The 24,635-nt window shown below is 41.8% G+C and overlaps 2 protein-coding genes across 2 annotated transcripts in view; both read left to right on the plus strand.

Annotated features, from left to right (window-relative positions):
- The first annotated feature begins 1,473 nt into the window (after window positions 1–1,473).
- On the plus strand, window positions 1,474–15,437 carry MRPL2 (mitochondrial ribosomal protein L2). The gene is made up of 8 exons (XM_070734606.1): window positions 1,474–1,555; window positions 2,631–2,722; window positions 3,604–3,769; window positions 6,877–7,018; window positions 8,199–8,314; window positions 11,567–11,677; window positions 13,382–13,455; window positions 15,173–15,437. Exons 2-8 carry the CDS (start codon window positions 2,654–2,656, stop codon window positions 15,383–15,385), a joined length of 891 nt encoding a protein of 296 aa, XP_070590707.1. The 5' UTR covers window positions 1,474–1,555; window positions 2,631–2,653; the 3' UTR covers window positions 15,386–15,437.
- A 2,706-nt stretch (window positions 15,438–18,143) lies between these two features.
- The window catches only part of LOC139157629 (cullin-9-like), a 58,665-nt gene continuing 52,173 nt past the window's right edge, over window positions 18,144–24,635 (plus strand). Inside the window, exons 1-2 of the mRNA XM_070734607.1 lie at window positions 18,144–18,248; window positions 22,138–22,743. Coding sequence (XP_070590708.1) covers window positions 22,152–22,743 — 592 coding nt within the window. The 5' untranslated portion in view covers window positions 18,144–18,248; window positions 22,138–22,151. The remainder of the gene's footprint in view (window positions 18,249–22,137; window positions 22,744–24,635) is intronic.

Consider the following 24,635-nt stretch of genomic DNA (forward strand, 5'->3'; position numbering starts at 1 on the left):
GTTTCCTTGCTTCCTTCCTCTGTTCCTGTCCCTTCCCCCTTTCTTTCTTTCTTTCTTTCTTTCTTTCTTTCTTGCTCTTTTTCTTTCTCTCTTTTACCTTCCCTTCCTCTATTTCTTCTTTTCTTTCTCCTTCCCACCTTCTTCCCTCCCTCCCTCCCTCCCTTCACTCATTCCTCTCTTACTCTCCCCTTTCATAAGTTTCCTTGCTTCCTTCCTCTGTTCCTGTCCCTTCCCCCTTTCTTTCTTTCTTTCTTTCTTTCTTTCTTGCTCTTTTTCTTTCTCTTTTACCTTCCATTCCTCTATTTCTTCTTTTCTTTCTCCTTCCCACCTTCTTCCCTCCCTCCCTCCCTCCCTTCACTCATTCCTCTCTTACTCTCCCCTTTCATAAGTTTCCTTGCTTCCTTCCTCTGTTCCTGTCCCTTCCCCCTTTATTTCTTTCTTTCTTGCTTGCTTGCTTGCTTGCTCTTTTTCTTTCTCTCTTTTACCTTCCCTTCCTCTATTTCTTCTTTTCTTTGTCCTTCCCACCTTCTTCCCTCCCTCCCTCCCTTCACTCATTCCTCTCTTACTCTCCCCTTTCATAAGTTTCCTTGCTTCCTTCCTCTGTTCCTGTCCCTTCCCTCTTTCCTACCTTCCTTCCCACCCTCCGTCCATTCATTCACCCATTCCTCTCTTGATCGCTTAAAGCCGGTCCCTGGTGCAAAAAGGGTTGGGGACCTCTGTCCTACAGGATTGGGTGGCAGAGAAGTTGAACATATGTAAATTTAAAAGTTTAAGAAAGTTTACAAGTTAAGTGAAAGAAACTTCATTATTCATTTATATGTACATGTACATTTCTTCATTAAAAACATGTCTTTCTGCATAATTTAGACTAACTTTGTGAGTTTTTTGAGGGCTGGAACCAATTAAAATTATTTACATTAATTCCTATGGGGAAAAGTCGTTCGAGATAAGAGCTGCTCGACTTAAGAGCCCAGGTCCGGAACGAATTAAACTCGTATCTCGAGGTACCACTGTATAGGAGTAAAGTATAACTAGAGAGAATAGCAGAAAATATAAGAGATAAAAGGGATAGAAGAGATATAACGGATAGAAGAGAAGATATAGGACATATATAATATATATAGGAGATATATTCTGAGACAAGGGCAGGGGGAAACAGGTTGTGAGTCTTATGTATGGCAACACAAAAGATTCTGCAGCTTTTCTCTTAAGTGGGACTTCCCACCATTCCGACTACAGTATTGATGTATTTATTATGTTGTATGCAGCCTTGAGTCTGTTGAGAAGGGCGGCATAGAAGTCTAAATGAATGAATGAATAAAAATTAAAATAAAATCTTGGTTTCCTGGCCGGGACGATGAGAAGTGCAACCCAACCGCGCCTGGGAATCGAGCTGGTGAAAGCCGAGTCCATTCTGCACGAAAACCAGCCGGGTAGTAGTCAAAGCTTACCGCCTTCTTCATATTGTACTTCCGGCTCAGAGGGCTCAGGCTCCGGGTTGGGGGAACGGCAGAACGAGGCCGGGGTATGGATGCGCCGTGGAGTGCGATTGTGGGTAGGTGCAGGCGGATCGGGAGGAATTTCATTTCCTCCCAAGGGGAAAAAAAATATTACCGGGATATCCCTTCGGTATTCCCCAAAGAGACTGTAACGTTTTCAAGTTAAAGAAAAACAATTCCTCGCTCAAATTCATTCTGTGCGTTATCTTAGTTAGGGGGGAGGGAGAAATGAATGCAAAGTCAGTGGGACTCTAATGATCTGTGACTAATAAAAGAGAAACTGTATCTCCTGACTTCAGCTAAATAAAGTGGGAAAGATAGCAGCGAAATGTGATTTTTACAAAAATGACCGCGATCCTCTGTGAAGGATTGTTTAAGGATAAGCCTGTTTTTTCATATCTGCTTTTTAGAGGACAATGCAGTTCATTCTCTGCAATTGTCCTGTACAGCAATCTCTCAAACGAATATTACAAATATTCAATTATTTCCCCTGCTTGTGCACTAATAGTAATAATAATAATAATAATAATAATAATAATAATAATAATAATACCCAATGTTTTGGGTATTTATGTATGTATGTATGTATGTATGTATGTATGTATGTATGTATGTCAAGTACATATTGGTGGTACACAAAGCTATAATATTTATATACATGATACTATTAAAAGAAACATTAGGACAGGGGACGGAAGGCACGCTGGTGCACTTATGCACGCCCCTTACTGACCTGTTAAGAATTGGGAGAGGTCAACAGTGGATAATCTAAGGGTAAAGTTTTGGGGATTAGGTGATGATACTACAGAGTCTGGTAGTGAGTTCCATGCATCAACTACTTGGTTACTAAAGTCATATTTCCTGCAGTCAGGTTTAGAGCGGTTTACTTTAAGTTTGTATCTGTTGTGACCTCCTGTAAATGCATTCATTAACAACCCCGTCTGCTCGTTCCAGCTGCCTATGTGTTCTGTATCAAACTTAGAGAAAGGGGGAAGGAAGGGTGTAATAGATCTGAATAAAAGTAGTATGATCATGTGAAGACCAAGAATATATGGAGGGAACTGAAGATGTATGAATGAAAGGGTATGTATCTGTTAACTCTAATGGTCATTGTCTTATTTCTGTCTACAGCAAAAAACAAGTAGTTATTCCTAATGGCAATATCAAACTTGATCCGGAACTTTGGTTCCCTGCTGCTGTCTTCAAGTCCTCATCTTCCACAGGTATATTTACTTTGCTGTTTGGGCCAAATGGATTATAAATTATACAGGATTCTGGATCTTTTCATAGCAATGTTGTTCTTCCAAGCAGATATCTTTAATATAACTTGCATATGAGCTCAAGGCACCTATATAAACTGTTAGTATGACCTTCCTATCCCATTTTTTCTGTCTTTTTATTCTGCTTTTATTCTTTCTGAGCAGAATTACTTAGTGTACTTTATACTGTCTTAATTATTTTTCTGTTATATAAAGGCCTGCGCTAAGCTTTAACTTTCAAGGCAGTCTTTCAGTGAGATCCATATTTTAGAGATTCTGTTTACCTAGCAGTGGGGGTAAATATTTCTAGATATTTGCAGATGCTTTTCCTCTAATTTATTTATTGGATTTGTATGCCGCCCCTCTCCGGAGACTCTAATGTAAAATAAATGTTCCTGATTCAAACACTTAAATAGGATAAACACCTTAATGTTAATGGTTTTAATAATCAGGTATCTATTCTGTTATTGTTATGAGCCACCCCAAGTCTTTGGAGAGGGGCAGCATACAAATCTAATAAATTATTAAATTATTAATTATTATTATTATCTATTTTGATTTTAGTTGTCAATATCCTTGCTTATTATATGCCATTAACTTTTAGAGTAAGCAGCTTGTGTTTTGCAAGAAACTTGCAAAAATGGCTTCATATTTAACATACTACAGCAAAATGTTTTAGAACTTTGCTGTTAAATTGTCACTATATTTGAAGGTATGTTTTGTAAAATGTTAAATAACAAAGATGAAAACTTTTCATTCATGTTATATCCAGTTATGCCCCTGCATTTAAAAATTTACCATTCATTATATCCTGTTGTTTTCTTTTCTTTTCTTGCCTTTACTAGATCCCTGCATCTTTCCGCCCACTTTATCTGGTTAGCCAACTTGATGCATCCCGTGAAATCAGTACTTCTACTTCTGTCTTAACTAGAGATCCTCTTTGGAAATGCAGGACAAAGTACACCATTAAGCCCATTCCCAAACCAAAGTCAGGAGGTCGAGATCACACAGGTACATTCTGAACTACAATTATGTCCCTGTAGGGTTCCCCCCCCCCCCACTTCATGAGATACAAAAGAGTCACAAGATTGTAGGATGTAAATTGGGAAAAGGGAAAGGAGAAGAGGGCAGAAGAAACGAAGGTTATTGCTGATGCCAGTTACATTGGAAAAAGTATTGTATCGATTAATTATAATGTATTAAAAATTCATTGTTTGTTGAAACATTTTAAGATGTCCTGAAACCTCTTGTCCTGTGTGAACTCAACAATCTTTTGCTTGATTGTACAGGTAAAATTTCTTGTATCCAAAATGAGTACTTTGATATCTGGAATGGAATGTCTACAAGTTTGAAATGCCAAAATATATTTTGTTCTTATTTTGATTCATGATGTCTGAGTATTGTTTTGTGCAAAGCATTGCTTGTTTGGTCCTATATTGAATCCAGAGGGACACTGCAAATAATGATATATATTACTGGCTGCCGATCAGTTGCCGGTCACAATTCACAGTGTTGGTAATGACCTATAACAGTGGTCCCCAACCTTTTTTCCACCAGGGACCAGTTTCAGCAAGACAATTTTTCTATGGCCCGGTGGGGGCGGAAAGGGGTGTGGTTGGGGGCGGGATTAAGCATGGTTCTGCTTCTCTTCACTTATCCCTGTGACTGTAATGTAGCTATTACATTACACATCACAGGGACAAGTGACATGTAATGTAGTTTCCCAAAGTTTGGTGGGTGAGTGTGGGGTGGAGCCAAAACCCGCTGCATGTCCTGCACATAGTACTAGAATCCCAGACATACAGCGGGTCCCAGGTCAACCCCGCACCTTATCCCGATGAGCGTCAGTGTTGTGGAGCTGGCTAGCAGGTCCTGGATCAACGCTTGGCACTCGCTGGATCCACAGCAGCTGCTGACTCCGTGGCCCGGTGCAACATGCCCCGCGGCCCGGTACTGGTCCGTGGCCCGGCGGTTGGGGACCCGTGACCTATAAAGCCCTACATGGCATCGGACCAGTGTACCTACAAGACTGCCTTCTGCCGCACGAATCCCAGTGGCCAATTAGGTCCCACAGAGTCGGTCTTCTCCGTGTCCCATCGACTAAACAATGCCGTCTGGCGGAAGCCAGGGGAAGAGCCTTCTCTGTGGTGGCCCCGGCCCTCTGGAATAAACTCCCTCCGGAGATTCGAACTGCCCCCACCCTCCTCGCATTCCGCAAAATGTTGAAGACTCACCTCTGCTGCCAGGCGTGGAGGGATTAATCTCCCCCTCTTCTTTTTCTTGTCCTCTTATGTTTATGTTCAGTTGGACGGAGTATGTATGATTGTGTAGCAGATAAGTTTTGAACAATGTATTTTAAATTAGTTTTTTTTAATTTTTAATATTAGATTTGTATTTATATTGTATTGCTGTTATGTTGTGAGCCGTCCCGAGTCTTTGGAGAGGGGTGGCATACAAATCTAATAAATTATTATTATTACTAAGACAAGCATGTGAAGGAGTCACTTATGTATGTGAAGTTGATGGGGTTTTTGATAATGCTGGGGGCAAAATAGACATCTTGATTTGTTGCAGGATCTTGTTCCTTGTTAGTATCATTGTTCTTGTTCCATTGAGAATGTGCTACAGGTTGGGTAGTTTTCAGTATTTATGGGCCTGTGATTCAATGTCTGACAGGATACAGTCTCTTTGCCAAATTTTGGTTATAGCTTATTAATAAGTGAGTAGTTTAGTTTAGTTTAGTTTAGTTTAGTTTAGTTTATTTAGATTTGTATGCCGCCCCTCTCCGAAGACTCGGGGTGGCTAACAACAATAAAAAACAATGTAACAAATCTAATATTAAAAAGTAATCTAAAAAGCCCCAATTTAAGAGACCAATCATACCAACAAACATATCATGTATAAATTCTATAATCCTAGGGGGAAGGGAGAAAAAATTTTCAATTCCCCTATGCCTGACAACAGAGGTGGGTTTTAAGGAGCTTGCAAAAGGCAAGGAGGGTGGGGGCAACTCTGATATCTGGGGGGAGCTGGTTCCAGAGGGTCGGGGCCGCCACAGAGAAGGCTCTTCTCCTGGGTCCCGCCAAATGACATTGTTTAGTCGATGGGACCCGGAGAAGGCCAACTCTGTGGGACCTAACCGGTCGCTGGGATTCGTGCGGCAGGAGGCGGTCCTGGAGATATTCTGGTCCGGTGCCATGAAGGGCTTTATAGGTCATAACCAACACTTTGAATTGTGACCGGAAACTGATCGGCAACCAATGCAGACTGCGGAGTGTTGGAGTAACATGGGCATGCCTTGGGAAGCCCATGATTGCTCTCGCAGCTGCATTCTGCACGATCTGAAGTTTCCGAACACTTTTCAAAGGTAGCCCCATGTAGAGAGCGTTACAGTAGTCGAGCCTCGAGGTGATGAGGGCATGAGTGACTGTGAGCAGTGAGTCCCAGTCCAGATAGGGCCTGGTGCACCAGGCGAACCTGGGCAAACGCCCCCCTCGCCACAGCTGAGAGATGTTTCTTTAACTTTAGCTATGAACTCTAGATAACGCACAATAGAATTTCTGGGGAGATTTGTAAATCCTCCATGAGATTTGATCCAATTCTATCGATTTGTCTATTGATTTCAATGAGCCTAGTTCAATTGAGCATTTTTGGCATTTTATGGAGTGCCAAACATGTATGGGTGTGCCACTGATTTTCAGGTGTATGTTATGCATGAGTTACAAAAACACATAGCAAGATGTACTGTGGGAACCTGAGTGATAATGTTCTTGATGGCTTAAAATTCATGTTTGTAAGAGATGTTGTGTGTAATGCCCCGGCATTCACAAAATGGTATATTTAGAATTCATATATTACAGTACTCTACGTTCTATGAGTATTCTATAGAAACCCTCATGGAATGCCTTCTTATAGATTCACCAAATTAATTTCAAGTGAGAATGCTAAATTATGTGAAATTAAGATATTCTTGCTTGAATATCTTATGAGAGTTCAGTGATAACAATGAATTCCCATTTCATGCACTTTTGAGATTTGTAACATTTTAAAAAAATCTTGCAGCTGGAATATAGTGTTTCTGTGCAATACATAATAGTTTAAAATTACTGTTTCCGCAGGTCGTATCCGTGTGCATGGAATTGGAGGAGGAAATAAACAATGCTACCGTATGATTGATTTCCAAAGACTGCGTTATCCAGATGGAGCAGAGCCTAAACCATTTGAGGAAAAAGTGCTTTCGGTCCGATATGATCCATGTAGGTAAGTAATAGGCAACTGAGTTGACAAGCAGATTGAAGGTTTGTTGAATTTCAATTTCATCTTAATTTTCTAAGTGCTATTGCTTGACAGCAACAGCCCAACGTAAGGGAAGTATTTGTAGATTCAGAGCAACTAGACAGTCTTAAAAATTCTGTATACAGAATTCTTACAGTAGTATGAAAAAGCTCTGGAGAAAAGACAATCGCCAGAAAAGAATGCTATCAAGATTAAGTTTATTAAATAACATTGGAATAATAATAATAATAATAATAATTATTATTATTATTATTATTATTATTTATTAGATTTGTATGCCGCCCCTCTCCGAAGACTCGGGGCGGCTCACAACAATAACAAAAACAATATAATAGATACAAATCTAATATTAAAAAAAGTATATATAAAACCCTAACAATTAAAGCCATACAACACATGCATACCAAACATAAAATATAAAGGCCTGGGGGAGGTGTCTCAGTTCCCCCATGCCTGGCGATATAGGTGGGTCTTGAGTAATTTGCGAAAGACAAGGAGGGTGGGGGCCGTTCTAATCTCTGGGGGGAGTTGATTCCAGAGGGCTGGGGCCGCCAGAGAGAAGGCTCCTCCCCTGGGGCCCGCCAAACGACATTGTTTTGTCGAAATGTAACTGATCACTGTAAGGAAAACGAACTACTGTAGAAAAACTAATAAAATGGAGCATTAGGAAAAGGTCAGGTATTTGGCGCCAAACCGACAATATATTTATGAGCGCAATCAGGCAGCAACTAGAAAAAGGCGCAAAATCGGCAAAATGATTACAAGAGCCACAATGGGATGATTAACGTGAAACCAGCAACAGGGTTTCAAGGCACTCACTTAGATCCTCTCTGCTGGCTGTAGACCAAAGCCTCCGTCTATCTCAGTGCTGCTGGAGCTGGAACAGAGCCCTCACTTTCCAGATGAATGGTCTAAGCTAAGGCTAACGATTCAGCTGCTGTGTTGCCATCGTCCCCCTGTAATGTGGGGAATATTTGACGGTGCTTCCTAGCTACTGGCATAGAGAACTCAAGCCGCAGCATTTTAACGAGACGCACTTGATATTATCTTTCCTGCCCAGTTTGTTTACTTTTTATTCTAAGTAAAGCTAGTCCTTTGCACTGTTAATCTTTTGATTGATTGATTTATTTTGTTCCCTTTGAAGATCAGGTCATATAGCTCTAGTGGCTGGAGAGAAGCGGAAACGCTGGATCATTGCAACTGAGAATATGATGGCTGGTGACATCATCAAAACTTCAGGAAAAATAGAAAGGATGGCAGGTAAATATTTGAAATGCTACTTAAGCTATTAAAGATGGGAATGACTAGGTTTCAAGATATATTACTTCCTCTAAATGTAAAGCTAAGTGAAGAACAATTTTGAGGCAGACTGTTTGTATCACATTGCAAACTGATTGCTACTATTAATATTGAAGGATTGGCTATAATTTACTTTTCTAAGGCATGATGTAGGCCAATAAAAAATATGCATGTAGTCATAACAGTTAATAACAAAAACTACTTTCTGTAGTTTCTGACATGTTTATAAAATATTATCCTTTTCATAGTTTGTGTTGGTTGTGCTATATTGGGTTGAGTGTTCAGGCACTTTTTGATAAACTTTCATGGTTTTGAATTTTTTTGAAAATAATAATAATAATAATCATCATCATCTAAAATGATCTGTGATATAGTAATAATAATGATAATAATAATCTAAAATGATCTGTGATATAGTAATAATAATAATTATTATTATTGTTGTTGTTGTTATTAGATTTATATGCCGCCTCTCTCCAAGGACTCAGGGCAGCTCACAACATATACAAAAAACAATAATAAATCAATCCAATCCAACATATACATAAAAAACAATGCTCAACAATGCTCGTTGGAATGGAAAGAATACAGATCTCAGTTATTTACATACATTTGTAGCCCCATCAATGGTTCATATTCCCACTCAAGTAAGGCGAAAAGGACAACATAGAGCAAGACTGTTATATTTTGTAGGTTATGAAGTTAATCATAGATCATTTTAGATTCTGGAAGTCAGGTACTACTAAAGTATATTGCAGTACAAGTGCTAAATTTCTGGAACGTGTTGCCTGGAGAAATCTTGAACAGGAATACAATAAGGTGCAAGATAGTGTTGTGGAAACTCCATTGTTTACCAATAGTAATATTTATTTATTTATTTATTGGATTTATATGCGGTCTCTCTCTGAGGACTCGGGGCGGCTTACAACATATAAAAGGCAATAAAAACTTCTGAAATTCAATAAAATTTATAACTAATTGATCTAAAACCCAAGTACATTTAAAAATCAGTCCCTCCCATTCATCCCTTTCATTCATTGGCCAGGTGATAATAATGTTGATGATTAAACAGTGGAGAAATCCTCAGTGGAGGAATCATCAATAGAAGAACCCTCTATGACCGTAGAAGAAGAAAATTTGATAGGAGAGGTAAAGGAAGACGACATACTAATAACATATACTGAGTTGCCTAGGAGGTCAATTAGGGAAAGACGTCCACCTGATAGATTTCAGGCAAGCAAACAGAACTGTCTAATTTCAGATAGCCTGGCAGGATGCTATGAATCAGGAGATAAAATCATTAAAGGATCTTGAGGTGTATGAGGATGTAAAATTACCACTATATGAACGTGCAATCGGTTGCAAATGTGTGTATAAGATAAAGACTGGTGTGGATGGGACTGTTACCCATAAAGCAAGATTAGCTGCTCAGGGATTTGCTCAGTCAGATAAGGACTGTGATGAAGTATTTTCACCTAGTCTGAGAGCAAATACATTGACAGGAGCATTAGTTTGGGCAGCTAAGAATAAAAATGTATAATAAACCATGTAGATCTTGAAACTGCATCTTTGCACCAGTTAGATAATGAAATATCTGCACATAAAAACCAAACTCAGAAAGCATGAAGGACTCCATTGTAGATCCCAAATATTTGAGAAGTATTAATTGTGACTTTAAAAAATTAAGTGATTCTATCTTATTTTTAGGGATGTCTGTTTGAACTTTAACTCCACCCTAAGTCCTACAAGATTGGGTGGCATAGAAGTTGTTGTGGTTGGCTCTGGCCCAGCTCCTGCCCCAGGGAATGTGGAGGTGGAGGCAGGGGAAATGTCAACATGTCCTAGGCCTGTTTTGTTGCCGGCAGAGTCAGGGAGTGCAGTTTCCTCAGACTAAGAAGAAGGTGAGGTTGACTTGGAAGATGGGGGCTTGGCACACAGCCCAGGAAGCCAATCACCATTATCTTTGGTCGATTCGGATGAGGAAGTGTTAGACCCACGCAGGCGCAGACTTATGCATCGAAGAGACCAATTGAGGAAATATTACAGGAGATAAGAGAGGCCACCTGTGTTTGGGAGGGGCTCCAGTAATTAGAGCTGCTGCTATAAATAGCAGCATGCTAGTTTGGCCATTGTGGAAGATTATCTGATTGCAGTTTTTCAGGATCGTGCCTCACTGTGTCTGAACTTTGTGGATTTTTCACGCCTTTGACACCAAAGCAGAGTAAAATGTGCGTGTGTTTCACTTCGTGGGAAGAAGGAGGGCTGTGATGTTTCTTCACAGCTACTAGCTAAGTACTTAAGGACTGATTAAGGGACTTGTACAGCCGACAAGGTTGTTTTGGGGAAGAGTGCTCTTTGCAATACAAAAAGGGTGCTTTGTTTCTTTTGAATTTTGTGATAAAGGACATTGTTTTGAATTTTCAAACGTGTGTGTGTCTGAAATTTGTACCCGTGAATTTTTGCAAGGCTTCTACCAGAGAGCCCGGCATAACAGAAGTCAAATTAATAAATAAACAATGCATGAATGGATACATATTTGGGTGCAGATCCCTGCTTGCCCTTCTACCTTTCTTCTACTTAGCTTCTGAGAGTTAAATTCATTTCTTCCTTTCTACATTTTGCCGATATTTTATTTGTTTTTCCCTTGTATGTTTATACGAGATTATATTTACTGTCAAAGTTAACAAAGACAAGTAGTTCCAGCCGTTTTTCTTCTTAGTGTATGGATATCACTTATAGTTAATTTGCTTTGTTTATGCTCGCCTTTCAATCTGGGATCTTCTCTTCTCAAGTTCTAGTCGTTGAAATACCAAAAGATTTTTCCAAGGTGTCCTCAATCTTCTTTTTTCTGTTGATCTGGTTCTCTGTAGACTTCTTATTCTGTTTTTTGAACTTCCTTCTTGTGGCCGCCGCTATGGCCGCGCCTGGACAGCCGCCTGGGCGCAGTTCTCCATCAGCATAGCTGCGGGGCTATCCCTTCCCTCCGGGACCACGGCGATCCGCCCTAGGGGATCCGGGAGACCCCCTGTCCTGGGTTGACCCCTCCGGGTGTCAACACAGCGCAAATGCATCCTACGTTAACGGAAAAGGGGGATGCGAAGACGGAGCAATGCCTTTGCACCCCTGGCGCAGTCAAGCTCAAACTGGAAGTCCTCCCTTGTATGTTTATTTGTTGTGTTTTTATTCAATGTCCTTTTTTTTTTTGTCTTTCAGTCTCTGCTAATGACGGGGATGCATATCCAGTTGGAGCTCTCCCACTTGGAACCCTCGTAAATAACTTGGAGAGTCATCCTGGGAGAGGAGCACAGTATATCCGAGCAGCAGGTCAGGATCCAGTAGAAGCCAGAAACAGTTTGGAAGGATGAAACAAATCTAGACAGTCAGAATCAAAGCAGTTTTGAAGTTCTTGGCTTCCTTCCAGTCCAATTTAACCAAAACCGTTGACGTTTTTGTGTTTTGAGTCGATTATTTCCCAAAGTTGCATACTTTGACCTGTTTAGAAGGTGTTCTGAAGGTTATTCAATAGAATTGTACTTTTGTACAATAATTTTGAAACAGAATTGTACTTTTGTACAATAATTTTGAAACAGAATTCTGCAACAGAATACTAACAGTTTCTTGAGAGTTGTATTATTTTCCCTACTTAGCAATTGGTGTTTAAGTAAGATTTACTGTGTTGGCTGTTGAGCAATCAGGGTTGACAAAAGCAAACAAAGCTGCATCCGTTAAGTGTTAGATGATAAAATGAAACCTAGGGTAGTCAAAGATCCCTTCAACCACACTTCCTTAGCTTAATTCATGGCTTAGATGCCAAAATAAAAAATTGGTAAAAAAACCCCCTCCATTTTCAAGGATGGGATAGGAGAAACACTTGTCAGTAGATCAGCACAAATCCTTCCTAAATCATTTTGTTCAATTAATGTAGAATGTTCACAGTCAGCAAATACGTTACAATCAGGACTCATGCTAGTCATTTTAGTTATGTTGATTAAAAAGGGTGAACTACCTACAGTAGGGGTAGGCAAAGTTAGCTCTTCTATGACTTGTGGACTTTAACTCCCAGAATTCCTGAGACAATCACGCTAGCTCAGGAATTCTGGGAGTTGAAGTCCACATGTCATAGAAGAGCCAACTTTGTCTACCCCTGACCTACAGCATTAGGTATTGTAGAACATGATCTTCAGAATGTGTTTTAGATTGTAAATCTATGCTGATGATAATGCTGGAAACCAAGATACAGTGATACCTCGTCTTACAAACACCTCGTCATACAAACTTTTCGAGATACAAACCCAGGGTTTAAGATTTTTTTGCCTCTTCTTACAAACTATTTTCACCTTACAAACCTACCGCCGCCACTGGGATGCCCTGCCTCCGGACTTCCGTTGCCAGCGAAGCGCCCATTTTTACGCTGCTGGGATTCCCCTGAGGCTCCCCTCCATGGGAAACCCCACCTTTGGACTTGTTTTTGTGATGCTGCAGGGGAATCACAGCAGGGGAATCACAGCAGCGCAAAAACAGGCGCTTCAGCTGGCAAAAGGGGTGAATTTTGGGCTTGCACGCATTAATCGCTTTTCCATTGATTCCTATGGGAAACATTGTTTCATCTTACAAACTTTTCACCTTAAGAACCTCGTCCCGGAACCAATTAAGTTTGTAAGACAAGGTATCACTGTACGATGTTTAATAAAGGTCCAATGCATGCAGCTAGAGCATTAATATGATGCTCTATTCAGTCTAGTTTCAGATTATCATCCAAGTGTATTCATATTCTACACAATGGACTGGATTCAGGAGATTAAGTAATGACTCTAACCTCTAATGCTAAGAGGTTGATGCCAGATACTAACTTTGTTTGATGGCTGCCAATGCAGCCTTAGGGCATCACATTAGGCAAAACTGGCTTACAGCAGATCCTGGATTTATGTTTCTATTGGAATAGATTGGGGGGGGGGGGGAATTGTGGTTGGATGATTTCTGTTGGCCTAATTCAGTGTTTGGTCAGAATACTACATCTTTCTTTTTTAGGTACCTGTGGTGTATTACTGAGGAAAGTTAGTGGAACGGCCATTATACAGTTGCCCTCCAAGAGGCAAATACAGGTAAGCCCTTTAGAGTGCAGGAGTATGAAGATAAAAGGCAAGGTTCATTTAACACCTAGAATTGTGCTTCCCTACAAGCAAGGCCTCTTTAGGGATGTGCCAACACATGTGGAAAAGGGATGAGGGGCTTGTGTGGTGATCCTGCAGTGTTGCTTGTTTCATTCTGACTCCATTGCGCAATTGCAGATGTCGCGAAGTGAGGAAATTCATGTTCAGAACTTGCCTTCAAAACTCAAGAGGATGATGCTATGATTATATATAAAATGGGTTACTAAGTTCCCATAGGGAAGATGGTAATAAATGGCTCTGGGTTAGAAGCAGATAATTCAGTTGGAGTAGGGCTCAAGGCAATCGTTTTCTCTCTCTTTGATCTTGACCAGTGATGGTGAACCTATGGCACGGGTGCCTCCCATGGATAATTCCATCTATCCGTCCATTACCCTGGGGGGGAAATTATTGACCCCCCCCTCGGAGAGGGTCTGCAACTTGGGCGTCCTCCTTGATCCACAGCTAACATTAGAGCACTATCTTTCGGCTGTGGCAAGGGGGGCGTTTGCCCAGGTTCGCCTGGTGCACCAGTTGCGGCCCTATTTGGACAGGGAGTCTCTGCTCACAGTCACTCATGCCCTCATCACCTCGAGATTCGACTACTGCAACATTCTCTACATGGGGACTACTGCACTACTGTAACACCTTTGAAGAATGTTCCAAAATTTCAGTTCGTGCAGAATACGGCCACGCGAGCTATCATGGGCCTCCCCAGGTATGACCATGTCTCGTCAACACTCCGCGGCTTGCACTGGCTGCCGATCAGTTTCCAGTCACAATTCAAAGTGTTGGTAATGACCTATAAAGCCCTACATGGCATATGACTAGAATACTTATGGGACCGCCTTCTGCCATATGAATCCCAGCCTCTGATTAGGTCCCACAGAGTTGGCCTTCTCCGGGTCCCGTCGACTAAACAATGCCCCCGGAGATTCGAGTTGCCCCCACCCTCCTCGCCTTCCGCAAGATGTTGAAGACCCATTTATGTCGCATGGGAGGACTGATTCCCTCCCCCCCTTTCTGACTGTAGCCTTTGAGAGTGGTATGACTGTTTAGTATTGATTGTTTTTTTTAATATTAATGGGTTTTAATTCTAGTTTTTATTAATATTGGATTTATTTATTTATTGATTTGATTTGATTTGTATGCCGCCCCTCTCCATAGACTCGGGGCGGCTTTGTATTACTGTTATTGTTGTGAGCCGCCCTGAGTCCTCGAAGAGGGGCAGCATACAAATCTAATAAATTATTATTATTATTATTATTATTAAAGAGGCTCTGGGAGGGCGTTTTTGGCTTCCAGAGAACCTCCAGTGAGATGGGGAATGGCGTTTTTATTCTTCCCTGACTCCAGGGAAGCCTTTGGAGCCCGGGGAGGGTGAAACACGGGCCTACCAGAAGTTGGGAAACTGGCCGTTTTTTGCCTCCAGAGGGTCTCCGGGGGATGGGGAGGAAGCTATTTTCACTCTCCCCAAGCACTGAATTATAGGTGTGGGCACTTGCACATGTAGGATAGCACGTGCGCACGCTCTTTCGGCACCCAAGGAATAAAAGGTTCGCCATCACTGATCTTGACCATTTAAAAGTTATTGAAAGCACAAAGAATAGAATAATTGTATCCGGTGCCTGCAAATATCTGGAATAGTCTGCTTCCTCTTTTACTCTTACAGGTGCTGGAAACATGCATGGCTACAGTGGGACGAATTTCTAATGTTGATCATAACAAACGGATTCTTGGGAAAGCTGGTCGGAACCGGTGGCTGGGAAAGCGGCCAGATAGTGGTTTATGGCAGCGGAAAGGGGGATGGGCTGGACGCAAGATCAGGCCCCTCCCAGCGCTAAAAAGTTATGTGAACCTGCCAGTGCCAGCCTCCCAAGGCTGACATGAGTAGCCCTTTAAAATTATGTTAAATAAAGTGTATTTTCACCTGCAAAGCTACTGTGTTTTTTCCCCTTTTTTGTATTAATGAATATCATAGCTGAAACTGAAACAGATATGATGTAAAATGGATTATTCATATGAAAAGATATGTAAGAATGATCCAGACAACACTTTTTTCATAAAATATGTATGTTGGGGGGGGGTTAAGGTTGGGGGGACGACGACAAAACTTCTAATAAAAATTTATTTTAAAAAATATGATCCTAAAGTTAATCCTTTCCAGTTATTCAAAACAATTTAACTATAAAAGGAGTTTCTGAATGTCCTAAAACTGATTTCCCTTTTTAGAAAAATTGTTCTGTTTTATGGATTTTTGTATTTTGTCATTAAATTATCTTGAGAAAACAGCTTACCTGGTATGAAGCTGGTGCAGTTATAGTTCAACTCTACATAGAATTAATAAACTTAAGGCTTTTAAATTATTTTTAGACTTCTTAAAATTTTTCTAGGAACCTCACCTACAAAAAGATATTGACAAAATTGAAGAGGTCCAAAGACGGGCTACAAGAATGGTGGAAGGTCTTAAGCATAAAACATATCAGGAAAGACTTAATGAACTTAATCTGTATAGTCTGGAGGACAGAAGGAAAAGGGGGGACATGATCGAAACATTTAAATATGTTAAAGGGTTAAATAAGGTCCAGGAGGGAAGTGTTTTCAATAGGAAAGTGAACACAAGAACAAGGGGACACAATCTGAAGTTAGTTGGGGGAAAGATCAAAAGCAACATGAGAAAATATTATTTTACTGATAGAGTAGTAGATGCTTGGAACAAACTTCCAGCAGACGTGGTCGGTAAATCCACAGTAACTGAAGTTAAACATGCCTGGGATAAACATATATCCATCCTAAGATAAATACAAGAAATAGTATAAGGGCAGACTAGATGGACAATGAGGTCTTTTTCTGCCGTCAATTTTCTATGTTTCTATATTTCTATGTTTTGGCACCAGAGGGGAAAAAAGGTTGCCATCACTGCCCTATATTGTTTCAGACAAATGGTTGTCCTATTGTATCTTACACCTCCAGTGTAAGAACACCCACAACTTCTGGAGGCACAGATTAATTTCTCTATCAGGAAATGTCTTCTTAGTTCTAGGGTTGCTTCTCTTCTTGGTTAGTTTCCACCCATTGCATCTTGTTCTACTCTCAGGTGTTTGGAAAATAGCTTCACTCCCTCTTCCTTGTGGCAACCCCTGAGATATTGGACCACTGCTATGTCACCTCTAGTCCTATTTATTAAACTAGACATACCCTATTCCTGCAACATATAAGCAACAACTTATATTCCTTTCACTATTCAACCTTCCTCACATCTGCATATATAGTCCTTTCAGATTTTGCTCATGCTATGTGAATGTTACAATGAACTAAGATGCATAAAACATAATGTGATAAAAAGTGGATTAATTTTGATGTTGCAGCTACTTCTCTAGATTCACATATTGAATGTTATTTTGGTTTTGAAAAGCTTAAGCAGGACACTACAATTCCAGACATGTGGGTGTCTAATCTCTTAAAAGCTTCCAAGCGATAAGACACCCACAACTCCTGAAGGCAAAGTATTTTACTAGTTAATTTTTTCTCACCATTGAGAAATTTATCCCTAGTTCTAGATTGCTTCTCTCCTTGTTTTCACCCATTGTTTCATGTCTTGTCTTCTAGTTCTTTGATAAACGTATATTAACATCATTATAATAGTACATCAGCACACAGGAGTTTTTAATGCAAATTAATGAACTTGGAAAAGAAAAGGCAATGCATAACAGAGGGTGGAGGAACTGATTTCACACTCCCAGAAAGTATTTGATGTTCGTTCTTAAAGAATACCGCAACACTTAAAAGAGTCAAAAAGAGGGCTGTGAAAATATTTACTGAGCCCTCCCACCCTGGAGATAAACTGTTTCAACTCCTACCCTCAAAACATCACTATATGAGCGGAAGTGGCACAGTGAGTAGAGTGCAGTACTGCAGGGCATTAAAGCTGATTGCTAGATCTGCAGGTCAGCAGTTCAAATCTCATCATTGGCTCAAGGTTGACTCAGCCTTCCATCCTGAAGTGGGTGAAATGAGGACCCAGATTGTGGGGGCAATATGCTGACTGTTAAAAAGTGCTATTGCTAACATGTTGTAAGCCATCCTGAGTGTAAGGAGAAGGGTGGTATAAAAAAAATCAAGCAATCAAGCAACCAATCAAATAAACAAATAAATATAGAGCACTGCACACCAAGACAACTAGACACAATAAGTTTTTTCCCAAATGTCATCCCTCTGCTAAACAAATAATTCCCACAACACTGTCAAACTATTTACTAAGTCTGCACTACTAGTTTTTTCTCATCATTCCTATCACCCATCTCCTTCCACTTATGACTGTATGACTGTAACTTGTTGCTTGTATCCTTATATTTTTAATAATATTGTGTCCTGATTGCTTATTTGACCCCTATGACAATCATTAAGCGTTGTACCTCATGATTCTTGACAAAAGTATATTTTTTATACATACTGAGAGCATACGCACCAAAGACAAATTCCTTGTTTGTCCAATCACACTTGGCCAATAAAGAATTCTATTGTATACTGTACAGTATTCTCTTTCCAAGAACCTGGGTTCAACAGCCTTTGAAAAACGATTATAGCATAATTATGTCCTGTCGGAGGACCCGTAACTATTTTAATAATAAGCAACATGCGCAGAACAAGCGGGCGAGACAGCGACTGAGTGGGCAGGGTAAATAAATGGAAGTTGCTAAGCAAGGTTTGCCGACGATTTGCTGCTAAGTTTAGGAGCCGCATTTAAGGTAAGCTGAAGCTCGAGTCTTTCGGGTCCTATTACTACTGCATGGGTGCCTGCCGTTCTGGATGGGAGAGAATCCCGACGCGCCCCACCCTAAGCCCCGCCTCCCGGACTTGCCTTCCTCTGTTGCCGATAGGTTCGAGCCGGTGCGCAATTAGGCGAGCGCCTTGGGCGCGAGGCGACTGGCGCCTCAGAGGTTGGACAACTGTGGCCCCTTTATCACATGTGAACTTCAACTCCCAGAATTCATGTACCAGCCATTGTGGCTCAGGAATTCTGGGACTTGAAGTCCACCAGTCATAAAGGGGGCAATTGTTCCCTATCCCTGGCCTAGACCAAGGAAAAATAAATCAATTCAAGAGAGCGAGCTATAGCTGTCCTCTTTTCCCCTTATATTCACACCTCTTGTGTTGAAAGACTGGCACTTTGGGACTATGTGCACTTTTCATCAGGCCCCTACCTCCGCCTGCAGCTGCAACGTTATTTTAGTGTAGCTACCATGTTGTGTGAACTCAGCCTTAAGAATTTTAAAGTCCCCAGAATATGAAGTAAAAACATGTTAATGCTGCAGAGATAAATATTGTCACCGCTCAGGACATCACACATTTTAATATTTCTTAACTAGAAGCTGTCTTGGAATAGATTTATATCCTTTGTAATATATCTCGGTCCCATAAGCCTAAATAGAATTAAACTGGGAAAGCCACTAAATATACTACTCAAAAAAATAAAGGGAACACTCAAATAGCACATCCAGAACTGAATGAATGAAATATTCTCATTGAATACTTTGTTCTGTACAAAGTTGAATGTTAATACCAGCATGTGGAATTGATTGTCAATCAGTGTTACTTCCTAAGTGGACAGTTTGATTTCACAGAAATTTGATTTACTTGAGTTATATTGTGTTGCTCAAGTATTCCCTTTATTTTTTTTGAGCAGTGTAGTTTTTTGCATTGTAACAAATAATGGGAAGTGCTCATAAATATTTAGATGCTGTCCTTTCTGGTTAAATTTTGATACAGGGATTGTATAATGTTGCTGAATCCTAGAAAAAACAATGCCTTCGGTCTACAGTATTTTTCATCTTGCTGCATTTCATAATTTTTCCAGATCTGATTTTATAAACATAAAAAATAATTTATATAGTCCTTTAAACCTACCAGAGCTACAGTTATCAATATTGAAAGTGCTCCATTTTTGGTTATGTGTATTGATTCTTTTTGTATCTAGAGACACAATTTCTTTATAATGTTACTATAAAAAAGAATCTGTCATCTAGAGCAGAGGTCCCCAACCTTTTTAGCACCAGGGACCGGCTTTAAGTTAGACGAGTTTTCTACGGCCCGGTGGGGGGGGGCTTTGGTCATATGGGGGTGGGGTTATGGAGGGGTGGAGCTTAGTGACGCAGCCCTCCACACTTCTCCACAGGGCGGGGAGAATGAGGAGGCTCCTTTGGCGGCTGGAGGCTGCCTGGCTTTGTGATTTTGACTGGGGGGGGACTTAGGAAGGTCCTACTTCTCCCCCCCCCCAGCCAAAAACTCAAAGCCTATCTGCTGGATACGGGCGATGAGCGGGACGAGCGGCGCCGAAGCCGGTGGCTGTGGCAGCTGCTGCAAGAGGCTCTCCGCTCTCGGGAGAGTTTAACAACAGAGGCTCTTTGGCTGCCCGGGGCGCGCGCGGGCGCACACACGCACACACAAAAACATAACCCCGTAGATGGGAAAAGGCTGGATTCTTTCTCCCCATCTCTTCCATTCAAGGGAGGCTTCAATAGACTCAGCCACCAAACAATAATAATAATAAAATCAGCGAGCGCCAACCATAACCCCCCTTCTTTATTTTTCAAGCTCGAGCGGTTCTTTTCTCCTCGCTCCAGAAACTTGGCGATCGCGCCCCACCGCCGCCGCCTCCTCCGTTTCCCCCAACGGCAAGCAATCTAAACGCGGGAAGGGCATTCCGGCGCTTCCCTTCAGCCTCAGAAGCCCCCTCGACGCTGGAGGGATGGTTATGAGGGGAGCGAGCGAGGAGAAGAAGACGTCCCACTCATCGCTCCTGAGGGAACGGGCGAGGGCGTCGGAGACCCAAAGCCCATCCTGTGTGGAGGGAGACGGAGCCAAGCGGGGCCACCCGGAGACCTTTTCCCGTCTTCTTCTCCTCGCTCGCTCCCCTCATAACCAGCCGCCCCGCTCGCGGGGGGATGCCCATTCGTAGCTACCAGCCCGCCAAGCGTCGAGGGGGCTTCTGAGGCTGAAGGGAAGAGCCGGAATGCCCTTCCCGCGTTTAGATTGGGGGAAACGGAGGAGGCGGCGGTTGTTTTCTCCTTGCTCCAGAAACTAGGCGATCGCGCCCCACCGCCGCCGCCGCCGCCTCCTCCGTTTCCCCCAACGGCAAGCAATCTAAATGCGGGAAGGGCATTCCGGCTCTTCCCTTCAGCCTCAGAAGCCCCCTCAACGCTTGGCGGGCTGGTAGCTACGAACGGGCATCCCCCCGCGAGCGGGGCGGCTGGTTATGAGGGGAGCGAGCGAGGAGAAGAAGACGGGAAAAGGTCTCCGGGTGGCCCCGCTTGGCTCCGTCTCCCTCCACACAGGATGGGCTTTGGGTCTCCGACGCCCTCGCCCGTTCCCTCAGGAGCGATGAGTGGGACGTCTTCTTCTCCTCGCTCGCTCCCCTCATAACCATCCCTCCAGCGTCGAGGGGGCTTCTGAGGCTGAAGGGAAGCACCGGAATGCCCTTCCCGGGTTTAGATTGCTTGCCGTTGGGGGAAACGGAGGAGGCGGCGGTTCTTTTCTCCTCGCTCCAGAAACTAGGCGATCGCGCCCCACCGCCGCCGCCGCCTCCTCCGTTTCCCCCAACGGCAAGCAATCTAAACGCGGGAAGGGCATTCCGGCTCTTCCCTTCAGCCTCAGAAGCCCCCTCGACGCTTGGCGGGCTGGCGTAGCTACGAACGGGCATCCCCCCGCGAGCGGGGCTGCTGGTTATGAGGGGAGCGAGCGAGGAGAAGAAGACGGGAAAAGTTCTCCGGGTGGCCCCGCTTGGCTCCGTCTCCCTCCACGCAGGATGGGCTTTGGGTCTCCGACGCCACGGACCGGCTGGAAAACCCCAACAGCCCGGTCCCGGTCCGCGGACCGGCGGTTGGGGACCTCTGATCTAGAGTCACGAAAGCTGTTTTCTGCCAAAGTCTTCTCTTTAACAAAACACCAAGCTTTTACCTTATACTTGTACATCCTTTTATGACATTTGTTTTAAATAACTTTAAAAGTGGTGCTACTGTAATATTGTTTCAGCCTTGTATGCCATCCATATCTGAGTCTTGCTTGCCAGTAGGTTGGAAGATTGAAAAAATGTTTTCTAAACAGGAAGTTTGAAAACTTCATTAAAACCAAAGTTCCACTCCAGCTCAGCTTCTTGCTTTTGTAAATAGTAAACAATATGTTTATTAGTTTGTTGATTAATTATGTCTGTTGTATCTCATCAAAGTTACTAAATTTTACCATTCCCACTATAGGTTTATTTGTTCAAAGTGTATGTATATTTTGCCTGTTATTTATTAAAAAGCATCAAATAAGTACAAATTATTCATTTAATCTTTATGTTTAAAATGAATACTGGCGCTAAGTTGCTGTACCTATTGATCTAATGTATAAGTCTATTCTGGTTCCAACAGAAATAATTACTTGATGAACTTTCCCTTAGCTGGGCAAATTTTCTTATAGCAATCTATAGTTATGCCCAAGCAAGTATTCCTGCACTATTTATTGATTTATTTTATTTTATTTTATTTTATTTGTATGCTGCCCTTCTCTGAAAACTCGGGGCTTCTCATGGCTCCTAGACTGAAAGCCTTTTTAGGTTTTCTTCATGACATAACCTGCCTTTTATCACACTGGCAGTTACCTTCCCTGTCATGAGGATTAAAAGGCAAAACGGGGATGTGCTGGTGCATCTTGGACCCAAACATCAAGCCTATCCCGATGAATTAATTCGGCAACGTCGTGATCACAATGGCTGTAGTGAGTACTTGATCCGCTGGAACATCCTTTGTTTGGATAATGATGAAGAAAACAGTGCTGAAGCCTCTTCATTTGAAGGTAAAAAACAGTCAATCTTGATGTGGATGTCGTCAGAGGATATATATGCCAACTGTCCAACATTACTAGGCAAGAGGAAGCCCAAGGAACAAATTGTGGAACAGAATGTATCTAATTTATTCCCTCCTGAAAACACTTTAGATGAAGCCTCTCTTGCAGAGATGAAAGCTGATGTCAGGAACCTGGTGCAGCGAGCTTCCTGGCAACTAGCAAGCACCCCTGTTCCACAGTCATCCATACTGAACACCATCCATATACTCAGTGCTTATGCCAGTATTGGCTCATTGATGACCATCTTCAAGGAGACCGGCGCCCTTACTCTTCTGATGAAGATGCTGTGTAATGAGGAAAAGCAGATCCGTTGTAGTGCTGGGAAGATGCTGAGAGCTTTGGCTTGTCATGATGCAGGTATGACATCTTAGGACAGTGATGGCAAACCTTTTTTTGCTCGTGTGCCAAAAGGGTGTGCGTGCCCGCGATAGGGCACCCATAATGTAATGTCCTCCTCCCCACACATGCATGCACAACCTTCCTCCCACACATGCACGTACCCCTCACTGAGGCTTCCGGAGGCTGTGAATGGTGAAAAACGGGCCAACCGAATGTTTGTTTCATAATTTTTCGATACAGTGTACCCCTACTTACGAACTTAATTGGTTCCGTGACCAGGTTCTTAAGTAGAAAAGTTTGTAAGAAGAAGCCATTTTTCCCATAGGAATCAATGTAAAAACAAATAATGTGTATGACTGGGGAAACCACAGAGATGGTGGAGGTCCTGTTTCCTCCCAGGAAATTGCTAGAGAGGCCCCATGGAGGCTTCTCCCCGCCTTTTCTGGCCCTGTTTCCTCCCAGGAGATTCCTAGAGAGGCCTCATGGAGGCTTCTCCCTGCCTTTTCGGTTACAGTTTTGGAGGCTTGGGTTTTGTAAGTGAAAAATGGTTCTTGAGAAGAGGCAAAAAAATCTTGAACACCCAGTTCTTATCTAGAAAAGTTTGTAAGTAGAGGCGTTCTTAGATAGAGGTACCACTGTAGCTGGAGCTAACATAGGACAACACCTCACATGTCCTCAGATATGGCTCTGCGTGCCACCTGTGGCACCCGTGCCATAGGTTCGCCATCATGGTCTTAGGAGATGCCCACAACTAATATAAATTCCTGCCTGAGCTATTACAATTATTTCGATATGTTTGGTTGAAAGTCACATTCAATAATATAGAAAGTCAGTGCTAACCCATTATTCTTACTGATTTGAATAGATCTTCAATCCCATCCTTAATAGAATTAGAAATCTTAACTAGTTAGATGCTGATAAATGCTTCTGAGTTGCCTATTAAAAGTTAATTTATAGTTGATGAACATGCATCAAAGTTTTCATTTATGATATACTTATAAAATAAAGTTGGTAGTCAATTCAGATTTAAATTCTACAGTTAACTTGTTTTAATTTTAAAAGAATCATGTCTGCTTGGTTCAGAGCAAGTAAAGCCTTCTTAACTGTTATAAATGTATTAGAAGTATAAGTTGATAAATCTTATAAATGTTCTCATATATGGGGAGGTTTTTTAAATCATTCAGTAAATTGTACATTTCTGTTTTGATGTAAAGGATTGTTCTTTTGCCATGGTTGCAGATTATTTTTTATGTTTGGGCAGATTTGGGGCAGGAAGGGGAGGCTTTTTGTTTTAGCATTTCTAAATTTGCATGTCCCTGTAAATATTTTTATACAACAAAGTTAGCTGCTGTTCTACTTGGGCATGGGAACTCTACAAGACTCCTAATGGATTTGGGCATGAGATTACCAAATCTCTGTGCAGCCAAATTGATCAGAAGTATCTTCCCAAAGAATTAATAGCTTTGAATCGGACAGCTTCTTGACTCTGCAGAAGGGGTGGATAAAAGTATCTCCACTGCTTGAACAAAATTATTAAATTATATGCTGATAAAGACATGTCTGTGACCGAAGTGCTGATTCATAATCCCAATGGTACCAGTGGGGTTTTGGAATCCTGGTGGACAATCAGTTAAATATGAGCTAGCAGTGTGCTTCATCTGCCAAAAAGCCAACATAGTCCTAGACTCATGAAGTGTTAGTACCACTTTATAATGCCTTGGTAAGACCACATTTGGAATATTGCCTTCAATTTTGGTTTCCACAATTCGAAAAAGATATTGAGACTAGAAAGAGTGTAGTGAAGAGTATCACAGATAATTAGGGGGCTAAAATATAAAAGTATGAAGAAGTGTTGCAGGAATTGAGTATATCTAGAGCAGAGGTCTCCAAACTTGACAACTTTAAGACTT

Source organism: Erythrolamprus reginae, chromosome 1 (assembly GCF_031021105.1).
Source record: "Erythrolamprus reginae isolate rEryReg1 chromosome 1, rEryReg1.hap1, whole genome shotgun sequence".
Lineage (NCBI taxonomy): Eukaryota > Metazoa > Chordata > Lepidosauria > Squamata > Dipsadidae > Erythrolamprus > Erythrolamprus reginae.